The sequence below is a fragment of the Hylobates moloch genome, unplaced genomic scaffold (assembly GCF_009828535.3).
Source record: "Hylobates moloch isolate HMO894 unplaced genomic scaffold, HMol_V3 SCAFFOLD_5, whole genome shotgun sequence".
NCBI lineage: Eukaryota > Metazoa > Chordata > Mammalia > Primates > Hylobatidae > Hylobates > Hylobates moloch.
The window spans coordinates 142,357,416-142,376,698 of NW_026652280.1; the positions used below are offsets into that span (position 1 = coordinate 142,357,416).

At 36.9% G+C, this 19,283-nt stretch overlaps 1 protein-coding gene across 1 annotated transcript in view; it reads left to right on the forward strand.

The window, feature by feature from the left end:
* TTLL7 (tubulin tyrosine ligase like 7) overlaps positions 1–19,283 on the forward strand; it is a 134,449-nt gene that overhangs the window by 40,720 nt on the left and 74,446 nt on the right. Inside the window, exons 2-7 of the mRNA XM_032151572.2 lie at positions 8,214–8,422; positions 8,635–8,766; positions 10,758–10,879; positions 12,039–12,106; positions 13,760–13,918; positions 18,348–18,564. Of these exons, the coding sequence (XP_032007463.1) occupies positions 8,398–8,422; positions 8,635–8,766; positions 10,758–10,879; positions 12,039–12,106; positions 13,760–13,918; positions 18,348–18,564 (723 nt within the window). The 5' untranslated portion in view covers positions 8,214–8,397. The remainder of the gene's footprint in view (positions 1–8,213; positions 8,423–8,634; positions 8,767–10,757; positions 10,880–12,038; positions 12,107–13,759; positions 13,919–18,347; positions 18,565–19,283) is intronic.

The window sequence follows — 19,283 nt, forward strand, 5'->3', positions numbered from 1 at the left end:
TATTATTAATCTTTGTGGTTGTTGTTAATCCTCATAAGTTTAATTATTTTTGGTGGATTGCCTTTCTACAAAATGAGTGTGTTGGTTAGTGAGCATTGGTAGCTGGTTTGGGGTCGAACAAGGGGTGTAAACTGTCTAGATTAGCAAACCTCATCTCACTTACCAGGGCTGTTGGCAGTAGCAAGTGAGATCTTTTGTAGCAAATTTCTTCTTTTCTAGATGCTTTCCAAAGCAGATTATGGAAAAAAAAGTGAGAGTCCTGCTGGGCAAATGCTTTCTCCTCCAGTCATTACTTGGCCAGGTGATTTCTAAGTCACCCACATTGCTGTGCTTCAAAAGACCAGTAGGAGGGAATAGACTCCAGCAGCAGTGTTCTCCCACTTTCCTGGATCTGCCCTGGCCCCCAGCTGTTGCCTTCTAGTGCGGTGGTTTTCAGAGCTTTAGCCTACATCAGATTCACTTGGAGGACTTGTTAATTGATGGGCCTCACCTCTAGATTTCTGATTCAGAAGTTCTGGGGTTGGGCCTGAGAATATGCATTTCTAAGAAGTTTGCAGATGATACTGATGCTCAAGTTCAGCATTTCCCAACCTATTTTATTTTTTGACTCATGGAACTCTTTAGACATTAATATATAATTTCACAATCACCTACATGAATTTTTCAATCATGTTATAATTTCCTAATTTTTACTGTTTTAAAGAAGGGCTTTAAGTTAAAAAATTTGTATCTGCATAATGATAAACCTTTTGGTCATCCAGAGTCTTGCTACTCAAAGTGTGGTCTGTGAACCAGCATACCTAGGAGCTTGTCAGAAAGGTTCTACCTCAGACCTAACGAGTCAGAATCTGAACTTGAACAGTAGTCTCAGGTGTGCACATTACAATTTAAGAAACACTAATGTAGAACTGATATTAAATCCAATCTGAATAATATTCAAAACAAATAAGCATTTTAATTTTTGATGTTTGGAAAGTGGCATGTTTCATTTACTTTTATTCTCTTTCGTATAAGAGAAAGCATGATTTCGTATAAGAGAAAGCATATATCAAATTTGGTTTGGGAACCAAGTGCTAAAATTTAATGAAATTAATAATACAAAAATGGACAAAATTTCATTCATGACCTGATATTTGGAAATACTACTTTTTGCATATAAAAATCAACTGCCTTATTTTTATAATTTTTAGGAAGTAATAGATTTCTGACTGTTAATTGTAATGACCTCTCTGCAAATCATGTTAATGTGTGTGGAGAGTGTTTTTGCCTCAAAGTAAAAGCTTACTTGGATATATTTTTGTTACATTTGTTATTTTTTTCTTTTTTTTGGAAGTGATAGTAGAAATATCTTTCATCCGATAATTACAATTTAGGGATCTGGAGAAGATTATCTTGAGACATATTTGCAAAATTGTTACTTTAAAATTTTCTTATAACTTGTTTTTCAATATCGTTGTTCATTATATCTCTTTTCTTTAAACGATTATCTATGAGGATAATAATCTATCTTTTAGGGTTTTGAAAGTCAGAGTTTTATATGTAAAAACCTCAAAAAGTGCCTGGCACATAGGATGTTTTACATAAGTGATAATATCACCTCCATCCTTCTCTTCCTGTTTGTCGTCTTCTTGCTCTTCCTCATTATCATTGTTACAATCCATAGCAAGCTCAGGATAGAGTTTAATTATCTACTGTGTGAAGCCAGGGGCAGACTGGACTCAATGTCTTAGTCTGCTCAGTCTGCTATAATAAAGTATAATAGACTAGGTAGCTTAAACAATAAATGTTTATTTCTCACAGTTCTGGAGGCTGGGAAGTCTAAGATAAAAAAGGTTCAAAAAAATTAGGTTCCTGGTGAGGGCTATCTTCCTGGCTTTCAGGGGACTGCCTTCTCACTATGTCCCTGGGCTCCAGCTTTTAACGTAGATTCAGTTGAACAAAATCAAGCATCTTTGCGAAATCTTCAATATGTTGTATTTAAAGGCTGAATTTTGAAGGTAGCACAAAAAGTGGGAAGGAATATGGGTTTCCTTCCCATACTTCTTCTAATAGGCAGAAGACACAAACCACTTCAACCTATTAGATGTGTGACTTTGTGCAAGTTTCTTAACCTTGGAGCCTACATTTTCCCATATATAAAATGGGAATAAAAGGTCCTGGGTATTTATTGGGTGGACTAAATAAAGTTATGTGAAAGTAGATACTGGTTTGTATTGGTTCTTTTCTCCTTCCTCTTGTCACAACAAAACAGCTCTTATTATGTTTTTATTTAATATTATTTTACATGTTTTTAACTTAACCCTATCTTTGGATCCTCTTGACTTTTTGTTTTATTATTTTAGTAATCTTTGGGTGAGCTAAAAATTAATGTACAAAGACCTCTTATATTATATTTACTGGGGTATGGATTTGGGGGTTGCTGGAGACGGTCTGAGTTTCCTTTGTGTTTCCTTCTTTTAAGTAAAAGAAGTTTGTCTTCATCTTTTGCCATAAAATATATCAGCAATGTTATCTTCATTGGTTGCCATTTTAGACTTTAGGGGTGGAAAGAATAAATCTTTTACTTTTGCAGCCTAAGAATTTATATCTGCTAAGTGGAAAATTAAAGGATAGGAATTTGATTTGACTCCTTGTTCAGTGCTCTTTCTACCATATTATACTTTCATTTAAATGAAATAAAAATATTTTCACCTAAATGGAGAACACAGTTTGATGATTTTGGTTATCAACGTGATAATATTGATACAAAATTTTATCAGATGTATTTTACTTTTTTGAATAGGTAAGACATACACAGAGTACTAAAGGTAAGTACAAGTAAGTCTCCCTTAGCCCCACGCCTAGCCATAGCAGGCCACAACTGCTCAGTGGATATGTTCAATATATTCCTCTGTTGGTTTGCTCAAGTGGCAGTGTAATATGTAAACTTTTACGTACTTTGCTTTTGCCACTTAAAAATGTGGGTTAGAGCCGGGCACAGTGGCTCACGCCTGTAATCCCAGCACTTTGGGAGGCCGAGGCGGGCGGATCACCTGAGGTCGGGAGTTCGAGACCAGCCTGACCAACATGGAGAAACCTCGTCTCTACTAAAAATACAAAACAATTAGCCAGGTGTGGTGGTGCATGCCTGTAATCCCAGCTACTTAGGAGGCTGAGGCAGGAGAATCACTTGAACCTGGGAGGCAGAGGTTGCAGTGAGCCAAGATTGTGTCATTGCACTCCAGCCTGGGCAATAAGAGCAAGACTTTGTGTCAAAAAAAAAAAAAAAAAAAAAAGTGGGCTAGGTGCGATGGCTCAAGCCTGTAATCTCAGCACTTTGGGAGGCTGAGGTGAAAGGATAACTTGAGGCTAGGAGTTTGAGACCAGCCTGGTCAATATAGTGAGACCCCATCTCTAAAATAATAAATAAATTAATAATAATAATAATAATAATAATAATAAAAGCCAGTTGTGGTGGTATACACCTGTAGTCCCAGCTACTTGGGAGGTTGAAGCAGGAGGATTGTGGAGCCCAAGAGTTCAAGATTACAGTGAGCTGCCAGGCGCGGTGGCTTACGCTTGTAATCCCAGCACTTTGGGAGGTTGAGGCGGGCGGATCACGAGGTCAGGAGATCGAGACCATGGTGAAACCCCGTCTCTACTAAAAATACAAAAAAAAAAATTAGCCGGGCATGGTGGCGGGCGCCTGTAGTCCCAGCTACTTGGAGAGGCTGAGTCAGGAGAATGGCGTGAACCTGGGAGGCAGAGCTTGCAGTGAGCCGAGATCGCGCCACTGCACTCCAGCCTGGGCGACAGAGCGAGACTCCGTCTCAAAAAAAAAAAAAAAAAAAGATTACAGTGAACTATGATTGTCTCTAAAAAACAATAGATGAATAAAACAAAATACATAAATAAAATTTTTTTAAAGTGAAAAGTAACATATTGTAAATTATATGTATTTGCTTCTCAGAGCTCAATGACTATTTCTCTTTTCTCTCAGCTCTCATGAATTGATTGGTTGTTTTTTTTTTAAGACATGCTAGGCCGGGTGCGGTGGCTCACGCTTGTAATCCCAGCACTTTGGGAGGCCGAGGTGGGCGGATCACGAGGTCAGGAGATCGAGACCACGGTGAAACCCCGTCTCTACTAAAAATACAAAAAATTAGCCGGGCGTGGTGGCGGGCGCCTGTAGTCCCAGCTACTCGGAGAGGCTGAGGCAGGAGAATGGCGTGAACCTAGGAGGCGGAGCTTGCAGTGAGCCGAGATAGCGCCACTGCACTCCAGCCTGGGTGACAGAGCGAGACATCATCTCAAAAAAAAAAAAAAAAGACATGCTCTGCTGCCAGGCTGTAGTGCAGTGGCATGAACACAGCTCACTGCAGCCTTGACCTCCCTAGCTCAATCTATCATTCCTTCTTAGCCACCCAGGTATCTGGGACTACAGGCAGGCACCACCATGCCTGGCTAATTTTTAAATTTTTGTAGAGATGTTGCTCAGGCTGGTCTCAAACTCCTGGTCTCAAGTGATCCTCCTGCCTCGGCCTCCCAAAGTATTGGGATTATTTATAGGCATGAGCCATGGTGCCTGGCTAATTAACTGATTTATTAACTCAGTGTCTTAGCCCGTGTGTGCTGCTATAACAAAATGCCACAAATTGGATAACTTATAAACAATAGAAATTTATTTCTCAAATTTCTGAAGGCTGGGAAGTCCAGATCAAGGTGGTGGCAGGTTCACTGATGGTGAGGGCTGCTGTTTCTGCTTCCAAGATGGTACTTTGTTGCTGCACCTTCTGAAGGAGATGAATGCTGCGTTCTCATGGTGGAAGGGATGGAAAGGTTGAATGCTGTGTGAAGCCTTGATTATAAAGTCCTTCCCATTCATGAGGAAGGAGCCCTCAGGACCCAGTCACCTTCTAAAGGTCCTACCTCATCATACTATTTCATTGGGGACTATGTTTCAACATGAATTTTGCAGGGACACAAATATTCAAACCATAGCACGCATTAACAAGTGCTTATCGAATACCATGGTCAGGCACTATTCTAGGACCTGGGAACGGAGGAGTGAACAAGATAGAAGAAAACCATCTTTTTGGCAGGTGATTATGATAAGGGTAAAAATAAGGCCTCTGATAGCCCAAAAGAGGGAGAAATGTATTTCTTCAGATATAATCAGAGAAAGCTTTCAGGAAAAAGTGGTATTTTATGTGGAATTTAAGTGTGGTAGAAGCTCAACGGAAGAATATGGAAGAAATGGTACTCTAGCACAAATGTACTGGAATTATTTTGGTTTTATTTCAATTTCATTTATCTATTAGTGCTTGACAGTTCTATATTCAAGGTTAACATTTGCTTGAAATTTTGGAAAATTGATTACTTTTGTAAATAAATTCCGTTTCTTTATCTTAAAAATCATTTTGCGCTTATTGTCAAATTTTTTTTCTTTGAGCTAGATAGGAAAACAGGATTTTTATAGGTAATTTTTACCTATTTGGTCTTTTTTAAAAAGTTATGAGTTTTCTTTTACTTTTTTTCTTGTAATTTCATGTTGTTATAATTAGCTATTATTTATTGCATTGTCATCGTGTGCTTACAGTAGAGGTTCTCAACCTTGGCTGCACTGGAATCACATGAAGAGCTTTAGAAATGCTGATGGTTGGGGCCAGGCGCGGTGGCTCACGCTTGTAATCCCAGCACTTTGGGAGGCCGAGGCGGGCGGATCACGAGGTCAGGAGATCGAGACCACGGTGAAACCCTGTCTCTACTAAAAATACAAAAAATTAGCCGGGCGTGGTGGCGGGCGCCTGTAGTCCCAGCTACTCGGAGAGGCTGAGGCAGGAGAATGGCGTGAACCCGGGAGGCGGAGCTTGCAGTGAGCCAAGATCGCGCCACTGCACGCCAGCCTGGGTGACAGAGCGAGACTCCGTCTCAAAAAAAAAAAAAAAAAAGAAATGCTGATGGTTGGGCCCCACTTGGTTCTGGGGTGTGGCCTGGACAGCAGGATTTTCAAAAGCTCCTCACTCAGGCAATTCTGCTTTGCAGTCAAGGTTGAGAAGCCATTGGCTTAACGCATTTCAGAGGTAACTGAAACATGTTTTCTGCTTTTGGAAAGTAGGTAACTATGGTTTCAAATGAGTGGTGGGATAAATCTGTCATCTCAGATCTCTTGCTTAGAATAAAGCTGATTAGAATTGCCATGGTTGAATGAAGTCCTTGAGTTTGTTAAAGCACTTTGACTAAGGCATAAATAGAATTAAGTAAAGTGCATATATGCATAGTACAATTTTAAGAACTTTAAATTCCTGTATGCCTTGGGGAAGGGATAAAAGTTCTTGTTTTGAACTCTGTACAAATCAGTCATTTGGTTTATTATTTAAGTCAAAAATTAACAAATTTGTTTGTAGGATCTAGTATAGTTAGGCGAAGCTTGTTTTCAAAGTCTTGTTGACTTTGTCACCTACTTTCAATGTAATACGTATTCTGTTTCTGTAAAGGGGATCTTTGTTTACTCCAGTAACAAGATGTTGGACAAAAAACTTGTAAACTCAAATAGTTACCTCCCTGAGGTTTCAGAGCGCCTCCAGAAAGAAACTGAACTAAACTTTACACTACTCCTTTCTTTTATTCTGAGAAGTGATCTAGTCTGTTTCCAGCTTGGCATTGGGAGCTGAGATCAGTTTAGAGATGTTTTACTGTGAATTCACTGTTTGAAGTATTGCAGATTCCCAGAATATGGCCATATCTTGCGGCATGTACTGCAGTAGGGTTGCAAACTTCTCATACGTCTATATATTATGTTAGCATGGGGTCTGAAAATAGGGGAGCTTAATGAATAGAATAATTAGAATTGGGTTTAAAGTCTAAGTTTTCTAGTTCTAAGCCATGTTACCTTGATTTATTTAACTTATCTAGCCTTAGTTTCTTTTTCTGGAAAATAGGGAGAAATGATACCTAAATTTAAAGTTTGTTAATGAAATAAAATATTTAAAATGCTTAATAGAATGCCTGCCTACAGTTGGTCTGTAATAAATAAAAGTTCCCCAGTTTTGATATTGAATTATACTAGAGAATCATTTTAGTAAAAAAGATACCTGAGAACAAATAAAACCCTAAATTTTCTTTAATATTGAAACAATAATAATGAATATTTGGGGTGATATAGTCACATTTTATGTAGCTGAATGTTGGATGTTTCTGAATTTCCGATAAACTTGAAAATCTAATAAAGGTGTTGACATTATACCTTTGCTTATCATAATAGGTTTTATCATTTTTCATTGTGTTTATAGATATTTTACAAGAACTGAAGGATTCTTACAATGTGAAGGAGAAATTAGAAAGTTGATAGTACAGACTGAGCAATATGGTATTGTTAGGGCATAAATGCCTACGTTCATATATTTACAATGAAAATACAAGCAAAGTGTACTACAGGCCATGTTGAGATGTAGCCAGATCAAATTAGTTCATTCATTGTTGCATTCCTCTGTGTGACTGAATAAAATCATCATAATAATGACCCCACCCATTTTCTGTCCTTCAAAACTGTTCTCATTTTTTAAGGCACAATTCAAGATGTGGTTCACTTTATTTTATTAAGTTGTCCCCCATACTCCCTTATAAAGGAATCACTTCTCTGCATTCTGTCAACATGTGACCTCTACCCTGCCTGGCACTTTTCACTGACTCGTATTAAAAGCAGTGTTTCAGGCATTGGGTTGAAGGTTGTGTGGGTTTCTAAATAAGACACTCTGGCATTGACATTAGAAAGATCTTCATTTTAATCTCTGTGTTGTAATTTTCTTTGTAAAGATATACAAAATAATTTGTCCTTTCTAAGCTCAACTTATCTGTAAGATGGGGATAAAAGCTTCTACCTTACAGGTTTGTTGACAGATTAAATGGTATAATATAAATGCCTAAGATAGTAAGTGTTCAATAAATGATAGTGAATATTGTTATTGCTGTTATTGTTTGTGTATAGTATATTTTTTATTGAATATACATGTGATACGTGACTTAATAAAACTTTTTCCCCTAGACTATGCATTCCTTCAGGATAGGAAACCATCACTTGGCATTTTGCATAAGGTTTAATAAACTGATTAACAATTATTTGTTGATTGAACACATTAACTTTCACCTTGACTTTGAAAAAGAATAGTCTTGGCATATATGAAAAAAATTCAAAAAAGTTTTTTCTAAATGACCTTGTTTTAAAATCACTGCAGGTACCTTGTTATCCAATAACTTTGGTTATTGGTTATCCTGAAATCTGAGGATTCCACCAAGATAATATGATAAGAACTTTCAGTGATTTGGAGCCATATCCTACTTAGACTAATGTGGAATTTCCAGATTTCCTGAGAGCTTGGTACAGCAGCACACACTGCTTGCTAATCAGCACAGGCAATAATGCCATCTCTGCCTCAAGAAGGAGGTAGGGAAATTGACTTAACTATGTTACAAAATATGGAGGTGTTATACATCATTTCTGTTAATTTTTTTAAAGTATTAAAAATTAATTGGGGACTTTTTAAAGTACCAGAATTTATAATTTTACCTTGGTGTGGGGTGGGGGTGGTATTTGTGTTGTCTGGTATAGATTTTTGTTATTTCAGTGTTATCTGATTATTTTCCTTTTTTTAAAAGTTATTCAGGGACCCTCTCCCCTGGATTTGAATACAGAATTACCTTATCAAAGCACAATGAAAAGAAAAGTCAGAAAGAAGAAAAAGAAGGGAACCATTACAGCAAATGTTGCCGGGACAAAGTTTGAAATTGGTAGGTTTCCTTAGAATCAATCGTGGGATTCTCATAATTGCTGGAAAAACTGATTTGGTGCAGGAAATCAACATGGCACATGGATACATATGTAACAAACCTGCACATTGTGCACATGTACCCTAAAACCCTAAAGTATAATAAAAAAAAATTATTATGAAAAAATAATAATAATTAAAAAAATAAATAAATAAATAAATAAAAACAATGTAGAAATCCAGAGAGATAACTATCTTTTATATAATGATTTTTAAATGCCTTCTATAAAATGTCTAACGTATTAGAAGGATTCTTTTTCTGTGTGGTAGAGGATGATATCCTTAAAAAGATCCCAACTGATTTCTAAAATTTTAGTTCAAACACTTAATATGATTAGACATCTTAGCTGAAAAAAGGGACTTGGCATTGTATTTTTCTTTGAAGTTTAATTTTGTCAGCTCTTCAAGCTTTGAATTTCATAATAAGATAGGTTTATATATGACTGACCTGGCAAATTTGAATTTATGAATGTAAAGAAAAAATGGATCCTTCCAATATTCATATATAACCTGAATGTTCCTAGCCTCATGGGTTTGTGTATACATAAATACCCAAATTTAAATAACACATTACATTCCTTCTTCTTTTTTTTTTGAGACGGAGTCTCTGTCCCCCAGGCTGGAGTGCAGTGGCACAATCTCGGCTCACTGCAAGCTCCGTCTCCCGGGTTCACGCCATTCTCCTGTCTCAGTCTCGCGAGTAGCTGGGACTACAGGCGCCCGCCACCACGCCCGGCTAATTTTTTGTGTTTTTAGTAGAGACGGGGTTTCACTGTGTTAGCCAGGATGGTCTCGATCTCCTGACCTCCTTATCCGCCCGCCTAGGTCTCCCAAATAGCTGGGATTACAGGCGTGAGCCACCGTGCCCAGCCTACGTTCCTTCTAAACGTAACTGCCAGGAGTTCCATTTATCTCACCAAGCTCTTCCCAGGTATCTTTGAGATGCTGCAGGCAGTGTCTCTCATATACTCAGGAACAGTTGTGCTCCTGACATGCTCTTCTGAATTTGTTGTTGTTTTCTGCTTGTGAGCCAGGTAAGGAATAGTCTGTGTTGCTATTGCCCTTGCTCTCTACATGAGCTTTAGGTGGCACAGCAGCTGCTGAGTCCTCAGGTTGCCAAAGCTGCATGGTGGTCTGTGACAGATGAGAGAGGAATGTTCCTTTCCCCAACTCTTGGGATTGTACACTGTCACCTGGGACTCCACCATTCTGTTAAGACTCAGGATTCTGTTGGAAGCCAAAAATTACCTGAAGTCTTCTGCTTATCTTTATTCCACACTTGAAATTCAGTGGAAGAAAAATGCCAATATGTTAATTGTAAAATCTAGATTGGAGAGGAACACATGAATAGTTTGTACTAAAAAGGAAATGTTCCTCTGAGCATAAACGTTTTCAGTAGGATTAGAGGGTTGGGAGCAGTGGAGAACCAAATCCAAATCTCTCCTGTGAATATTGCTTCATTATTTCACGTCGTAAGTAAACATAGACGAGTTGATTTTAAGTACTAAAAATAATTTGAACTAGGGAGGTGGAAAGTATGGCATAGGTGTGATGATCAGGGGATATTTTTACTTTTGCTCTTTTGTACCTAACCCAAGGTCATAAAAAAAGCTATAAAAAGTACATTTTCCTGAGTAGACATATTGTCTCAGCTGTGTGTGTTTTCCTTGTGCCATAAATAATCACTAAACCCTTTGGCAGTTTTGTGTACCTGTTAAACCTCAGAAGATCAAAAGGAAGGATTTTTGGGTGCAACTGAAAAACAGTTCTCAGTTACTACTGAGAATAATTTGGCCCTAGATAAAACTGTTGTAACTAAAAATAAGGTTATGCTGTAACTAATATTTTTCAAATGAAATACTGTGAACTAAAATTTATATAGAAAAATGTTTCTGCAATGAATATATTTCAGAAGTATTTTAATTTTGATTTAACTTAACTGTTTACTTGCAGTTCGTTTAGTAATAGATGAAATGGGATTTATGAAAACTCCAGATGAGGATGAAACAAGTAATCTTATATGGTGTGATTCTGCTGTTCAGCAGGAGAAAATTTCAGAGCTGCAAAATTATCAGGTAGGAAATTAATCATGACCAGTTAGTGGTATGAGGAAAGTTATACGGATTCCACTATAACTTTTTTAGATAGGTTCTTAATCTGTTGCCTTATTACATTTCAGTTCTTACTCACCTGAATAGCCTGTTTTGTTGCTATCCAGTTGTATTGGCTCTTTGCATGAAGCCTGCATCTTTTGCAGACTTAAGTTTTAACCTCTTTCTATCTTTAGGGAAGAATCAATAGAAAAAACCTCTTCTGGCTGGGCGCGGTGGCTGACGCCTGTAATCCCAGCATTTTGGGAGGCCAAGGCGGGTGGATCACGAGGTCAAGAGATTGAGACCTTCCTGGCCAACATAGTGAAACCCTGTCTCTACTAAAAATACAAAAATTAGCTGGGTATGGTGGCACACGCCTGTAGTCCCAGCTACTCAGGAGGCTGAGGCAGGAGAATTGCTTAAACCCGGGAGGTGGAGGCTGCAGTGAGCTGAGATCGGGCCACTGCGCTACAGTTTGGTGACAGAGCGAGACTCCATCTCAAAAAACAAACAACAACAACCAAAAAAAAAAAAAACCTCTTCCTAAGATGGTGCTTTAAAGATGTAGAATAGATTGCATAGGGAGACCAGGATGCAGAAATACTTGTGATGTCAGCTAAATGTAATCTGGTTTCATTCTTTTATTTTTAGAACATAATACAAACTTATGTTCAGAAGAAAATAGACCTCAAACTAAAAAGCCAAATATAAGGAATTCTAGAGAATTGACAGTTTGTGTAGACCTTCTTCATTTATTAGTTTAGAAGGTAATGTAAAATTGACTGTAGTGAACAAATAAGTCATTTTTACCAGTGCTTATGTCTGTGAATATAGTGAATCTAGAATAACAAAAGTAATTTGGATATTGAATTATCACTATTCAACCTAGAAGATTATAACTTTACTATCTATGTTAGATATTCTTTTGTGTTTTCTTTAAAATTTTGCAGTTTTATTCTCTGATTACCATACTCTTTAATTCTACAAACTCACTGTAGGTCATTTAATGTTAAATCTTTTAGATTAATAATTGGCAGTTTATTAAAACATAAAACTCAAAGGATGGATAGTGTTGTAATGTCATATACATGAATATAATTAATTCGCTGAGAATATTAATATTTACCTTTTTATTTTCCAGAGGATCAACCATTTTCCAGGAATGGGGGAGATCTGTAGGAAGGATTTCTTAGCAAGAAATATGACCAAGTAATCTTTATTTTCTTGTAATGGAGAAGACCTGTTCAAAATTTATACCATAAATACTGTAGTGCTATCTTTCACAAGGTTACATTGATTTGAAATGATATTTAGATGAAAGTGATAGAATTTTAGAGCTAGAAAGGTCTTAGAAGGTCTCTGGTTCCAGTCTTCCACTTTGCAGAGGAGGTAAATGAGGGTCAGAGAAATGAATATCTTGGACAAGCTCAAGCAAATTGTTAATAGCAGAGGTGGATCAGAATCACTCTCCAGAATCTCAGCCCTTTACTGCAACTTGCTGCCTCTTTAGTAACAGAGTTTTTCGTTTAAATGTAAGAGGTTATCTGTATGTGTCATTTGAGAGATACTTGTTTATTTTCAGTTAAATTTTGCGGGAACTAATTTGTTGCATTATAAGCTGTGTGTGTGTGTGTGCGCGCACGCGTGTGTTTGTGTGTGTTTTCATACTGGTGATTGAGCATTTAATATGTGCCAGGGATTGTACTAGGTACATGTATGCACACACTTATTCAAAGACACATGTATATATGCTCACCCAGGGATATACATGCACAGATATTTATCTCTGCAACCAATATTTAGAGTAACAATCTACTTTCATGGAAAAGCTGATAATAAGTACCCCAGTCTTTTACTTAATAAACTGAAAAATTTTTATGCAGTTTATATTCCTGTTGACTAGGGTTTTTTGCCTTTTTTTTTAGCTTAAGAAAGTTGAGTGATAAACTGATAATTTTTTAAAAAAGAAGACAGTTCACAGAGATTTAGTAAACTTTCTGACTCTAAAAAATGGTAGTATAAAAGGTAATCAGGCCGGGCGCGGTGGCTCACGCTTGTAATCCCAGCACTTTGGGAGGCCGAGGGGGGCGGATCACGAGGTCAGGAGATCGAGATCACAGTGAAACCCCGTCTCTACTAAAAATACAAAAAATTAGCCGGGTGTGGTGGCGGGCGCCTGTAGTCCCAGCTACTCGGAGAGGCTGAGGCAGGAGAATGGTGTGAGCCCGGGAGGCGGAGCTTGCAGTGAGCCGGGATTGCGCCACTGCACTCCAGCCTGGGCAACAGAGCGAGACTCCGTCTAAAAAAAAAAAAAAAAAGGTAATCAAAAACTTTTCCCTATGGGTGACCCAGAGACTCAAAATAATTTGTAAAGAAGCAATATAAATAGTATTTGCCTGAATAATTCCCTACTCCCTACTCCCATCCCTGAGGCAGAGTTATTGACTCCTTCTACATGTTACCTTGCCTTATATGCCTTTAGTGCACCTGTCACACTGTTTAATATGAATAGCCTATCTATGTATTCCTTGGGAGCAGAGATGATACTAATTTATCTTACTATCCTCAGTACCTAGCACAGAGTGTGTACTCTAAAAAAGATGTTTTTGATATACTAATATGTAAATTAGTACATATTAGGGTAAGGTTGTTTTTTTTTTCACTAATGTGTCCATAGTCCAGAATAGTGTCTAACACTTAATAGGTGCTCAGTAGACATTTGTTGAATGAATGAATCAATGAATAAGTAAATGAAGGAATGGAGAAAATTTAAATCTTTGTGGCAAATATCAGTAGCCCAGAGAAAGAAAATATATACAAGTTTGAATAGAAATTATTTTTCCTATTATGTCCAATTTACAGAATGATCAAGTCTCGGCCTCTGGATTATACCTTTGTTCCTCGAACATGGATCTTTCCTGCTGAATATACTCAATTCCAAAATTATGTGAAAGAATTGAAGAAAAAACGGAAGCAGAAAACTTTTATAGTGAAACCAGCTAATGGTGCAATGGGTCATGGGTATGTTTGCTTTTATTTGGAATATATAAAAATAAAAAAAAATTGGGAGTGGGGAGAATAAATGTGCATAATTACTCATGGGTGAGTACCAATATGAAAAAATAACGAAATAGGTTTCTAACTATTGTATTTTTGGAACCAAATATTTAATGATCTCTGTTCTTTTAAACTCTCCCACAGGCTTCAGTAATTCAATTAAAAATTTAATCAACAAGTTATGAGGCTTTAAAAGGAGATAACAAAATATAAGGGGAAAAAGCTATTTTCTGGGTTTTTCTAAAACATAAAACTCACATTTATAATAATTTCAATAGGCTTGGAGAGTAAAATCAGTTGCTACCGTAAAGCTAAAACTGACTTGGAGAAAGAAATGAAAAGGGAGTTATTCTTTTCATAGCTAGAAATCTTGAAGGAAAATACGTTTCTTCTTTGCCTTTAAATAAGTTTTTTCTTTATGTAGCCATGGTAATTGGATTAAAAGTGAGTAGAACACATTTTAAACTGAAGTTCCAAGAACTAGACATGTTAACTGAGAATAGAATGTGTAAGTAATACTGCACCGCCAATCATATAATAGTATAGCATGTACAATTATACACAGTACATAATACTTAATAATGAAAATAAATGACTGTTACTGGTTTATGTATTTACTATAAAAAAAATGTGCAAGTAATATTCTTGTTTCCTTTTGCTTATGTTAGTTTTCTGCAATGTACTTTTTCAAAGAAAATGTGGCTGAGGCTGCTTTTAATAAAATACACTTGGCCGGGCGCAGTGGCTCACGCCTATAGTCCCAGCACTTTGGGAGGCCGAGGCGGGCGGATCATGAGGACAGGAGATCGAGACCATCTTGGCTAACACGGTGAAACCCTGTCTCTACTAAAAACACACAAAATTAGCCAGGCATGGTGGTGGGCGCCTGCAGTCCCAGCTACTCAGGAGGCTGAGACAGGAGAATGGTGTGAACCTGGGAGGCGGAGATTGCAGTGAGCCAAGATCGAGCCACTGCACTCCAGCCTGGGCGACAGTGCGAGACACTGTCAAAAAAAAAAAAAATACACTTGAGTCATTTTAATTTAAAATGCTATAGGAAAAAAAATATTTGGAAATATAGCTAGCAGGTAAATTATTGCTCACAATTTTTCTTTTAACTTTTAATCATAACTTAATAATCCAATCATACATTATTTGTAAATGTGGTTTGGTAATTTTAAACTAATAGTATTAGTGGGAATTTTATACCAGTTGCTTAATGCTGAGTTGGCTGTCTCTCTGTTAGCATTAAAGGAATGTTTCTGGTGGTAAAGAATTGATTTTCACATTTTTCTCAATTTTAATGTTAAAAATTTAATATTAAAATATCTATATTTATATACTTATATTTGATATTAAAACATACATAATCTTTTAATTTATTTTGATGGCAATATAAACAAATAGCTGGAAAAGCAGATAACTGAAAGGGCATTATGTGTTCCCAGGGTTTATCTCATGTAATGCAGTAGCACCTAGGTAAAGAACACCTCTCTCATCTATTGAATTGTATCTGTTTCCTTGCTAATCTATCTTGTTATTTTGTCCATTATTGAAAGTGGACTATTGAAGAACCCAACTGTTATTGTTGAAGTATTTCTCCTTTCAATTCTACCAGTGTTTGCTTCGTGTATTTTGGTGCTCTGTTATTAGGCACATAAATGTTTCCAATTGTTATGTATTTTTGAAGCATTGACTTTTAAAAATCATTATATAATGTGATTCTTTGTCTCTTGTAACAATTTTGCCACTCCAGGTTACTGTTTTATTGCAATATCTTTTCTATCCTTTCATTTTCAATCTATTTGACTTTAAAGGGTGTCTCTTATAGACAGCATATTGGTGGACTATGTTTTTTAAAAATTCATTCTGCCAAGCTCTGCCTTTTATTGGAGAGTTAATCTATTTACATTTAATGTAATTACTGAAAAAGAAATATTTACTTAGGCCATTTTGCCACTTGATTTATGTGTCGTGTAGCTTTTATTCCTCAATTTCTCTATATTGTCCTCTTTTGTGTTAAATAGATATTTTCTTCTGTACCATTTTAATTCCCTTGTTATTTCTTTTATTATATGTTGAGTTTTAAAAAATGATTGCCCTGGAATTACCATTATCATCTTAATTTATAACAATCCAGTCTATATTACTACCAACTTAATTTCAGTAGTGTATAAAAACTTTGTTCCTACATAGATTTACTCCCTTTATGTTGTTATTGTCACAAATTATATCTCTGCACCTTCTGTGTCTATCAGCATAGATTTATAACTATTGTTTTATGCAGTTGTCTTTTAATTCATTAAGAAAAATGAGGAATTAAAAACCGAAACTACAGTAAGAGAGACTTTTTTGTTTTTTAAGACAGAGTCTCGCTCTGTCACTCAGTCACCCAGGCTGGAGTGCAGTGGCGTGATCTTGGCTCACTGCAACCTCTGCCTCCCAGGTTCAAGCGATTCTCCTTCCCCAGCCTCCCGAGCAGCTGGGATTACAGGTGTACACCACCATGCCTGGCTAATTTTTGTATTTTTAGTAGAGATGGGGTTTTCTCCATGTTGGCCAGGCTGGTCTCGAACTCCTGACTTCAGATGATCTACACGTGTTGGCCTCCCAAAGTGCTGGGATTACAGGTGTAAGCCACTGTGCCCAGCCAGAACTTTTATATTTACCTGAGTAGTCACCTTTCTGGTGTTCTTTGACAATTTGATTGTAATGTATATAATGTTTCTTGATATGGATCTCTTTGAGTTTATCCTACTTGGAGGTAATTGAGCTTCTTGGATGTGTAGATTAATGTTTTTATCAAATTGGGAAGTTTTCTGCCAGTATTTCTTCAAATATTCTTTGGATTTTTTTCTTTGTCTTCTCTCCTTCTGAGACTCCTATTATGTGTGTGTTGCTGTACTTGATGGTATTTCACAGATTTTGTAGGCTCTGTTCATTTTTCTTCTTTTTTCTTTCTGTTCCTCAGACTAGATAATGTCAGTTGGCTTATCCTCAAGTTTTCTGATTCTCTTTATGCCTTGTCAAGTACACTGTTTATCTCCTTTAGTGAATTTTTTTATCTCAGTTATACTTCTCAACCCCAAAATTTCTGTTTGGTTCCTTTATTTTTCCCCAATTTTCTATCACTATTGATATTCCTTATTTAGTGAGACACTGTTCTCATAGTTTCTTTCAGTTCTTTGTACATGGTTTCTGTTAGCTCTTTGAACAAATTTTAAATGGTTGATTATCCAGTAAACCCAATGTCTGGGCTTCCTCGCAACTGTTTCTATTAATTGATAGTTGCCCTGTATATGGGCCATACTTTCTTTTTCCTTTGCATGCCTCATAATATTTTGTTGAAATCCGAACATTTTGAGTATTATACTATAGCAATTCTAGAAATCAGACTCTCCCCCTCTACACAATTTGTTGTTGCAGCTCATTGTAGTAGTTGTAGTCTGTGTTCTTTGCTGTGTATGGCCACTGAAGTTCCTGTTTTGTTAGCTCAGTGGTCAGCTAATAATTGGACAGAGATTTCCTTAAACAGAACAAAACAAACAACAAAAAGCTCCCAATTTTTGTAGATGGCTGTGTGTGCATGATTGTTGGGACATGCCTTCAACATGCAAACAAATAATTTACAATTCTGCCTTAGCCTTAACTTCCTGCTTGTACAGAGTCTGATAGTTAGACAGAGGGGACAGCTTAGGGCCTTCTTGGGTCTTTCTTGGGCATGCTTCTAACCTTGGGCATGTAACTGGTCGTCTAGATTCCCAGGAATATGTCAGAGCTTTTCAAAGTTTCAAAGATTCTCGTTGCTCAGCCCTTCCTCCCAGTCTTTTTAATTGGTCTATTGTCTGCCCAACTGTTGCCCTAGACAACCTAGACAGTAGTGACTAATACATTTGCCTTTAAATGTTTCCAACAATTATCTCTGAAAGTAGTTGCCTCAGCACTGGTAAAGTTCCAAGTTAGGCAAGCTAAAAACAAGCCCTTTGAGGTCCTCCAGGAAGCCACCAGACAGGTCAAAACAAACAACCGTAAGAATAGCCCATTCTACCCCCTCCAGGACCAGTACTGATATTGAAAATGAGGCTCTTCAAGGCTGCTGCTGAGCTGGGAGTGGATGATGGGACTAGATTGACTTAAAATGTTACAAACCTCTTTGACACAGATCCAGCTGTTTTTTTCTTAGTTAAGTATTCCATTTGCTGCAAGCCTTTGCTTAGTTTCTGGGGTTACAAAAAGTTGATTCCTATGATTTCTTTTGCTCTTCATTGCTTTTGTGGAGGGACAGACTTTTGGAGTCCCTTACTCCACTATTTTCCATTTGAGTATATCTGTAACTTTTTAAACATCTTGCTCTATGTCAAATCATTCTTTTAATTTTTTTCTTTAAACGTAGGATTTCTTTGATAAGAAATGGTGACAAACTTCCATCTCAGGATCATTTGATTGTTCAAGAATACATTGAAAAGCCTTTCCTAATGGAAGGTTACAAGTTTGACTTACGAATTTATATTCTGGTTACATCGTGTGATCCACTAAAAATATTTCTCTATCATGATGGACTTGTGCGAATGGGTACAGAGAAGTACATTCCACCTAATGAGTCCAATTTGGTAAGTGATACCAGACAGAAACTTATGTTTTCATTCATTTGTTCAACATATACTTTTTAAAGCATCCATTAGGCATATAGATTATATGAATGAAAGCTTCTCCTCTCAGGTTTTTGTGGTCTAGAAGAATTGTGTGCATAAATAAGATTGCTTTTATCTTACAGGCAGCTTTATGGACATTAGAAAATAAAGGTATCTGCTAATTGAAGGCTAATTGGGAAAAAGCACCCACTCTGGATGCTATGAGCACAAGGCTGGGTTTCAAAGCAAACATCTGTATGCAGTGGCCCTGTATAGAAATGACTATATTATAAATAATACTAACATGCAATGGAGAAGTACAGATTAAGTGTTTTGGAGCTGTGTTGGGACAGTTTGTGTTCAGCTTCTCATGGAGGACGTGGCATTTGAGCAGGCTTTGTATAACATGTAGGGTATGAACATGTTGAATGTGGGAGAAAGTATATGAAAAGGAAAAAGCAAAAGTTATCAGAAAGTAGTTATTAATTTCTGTTGCAATAAAAGAGAAGTAAGGCTGTCAACTTACATTGACCAATGTGAAGTTGAGACAAATGAGCAGTTTCAGTGTGCATTTTAAAGCCTATTAAATGGAGCTTTGTGTAGATATTTTTTCATTAAGACTTTTTTTGTGCAGCCATAACATATTTATAAAAGTTATAGCTATAATTTATCATGAAAATAATTACTGTAATTTGTAG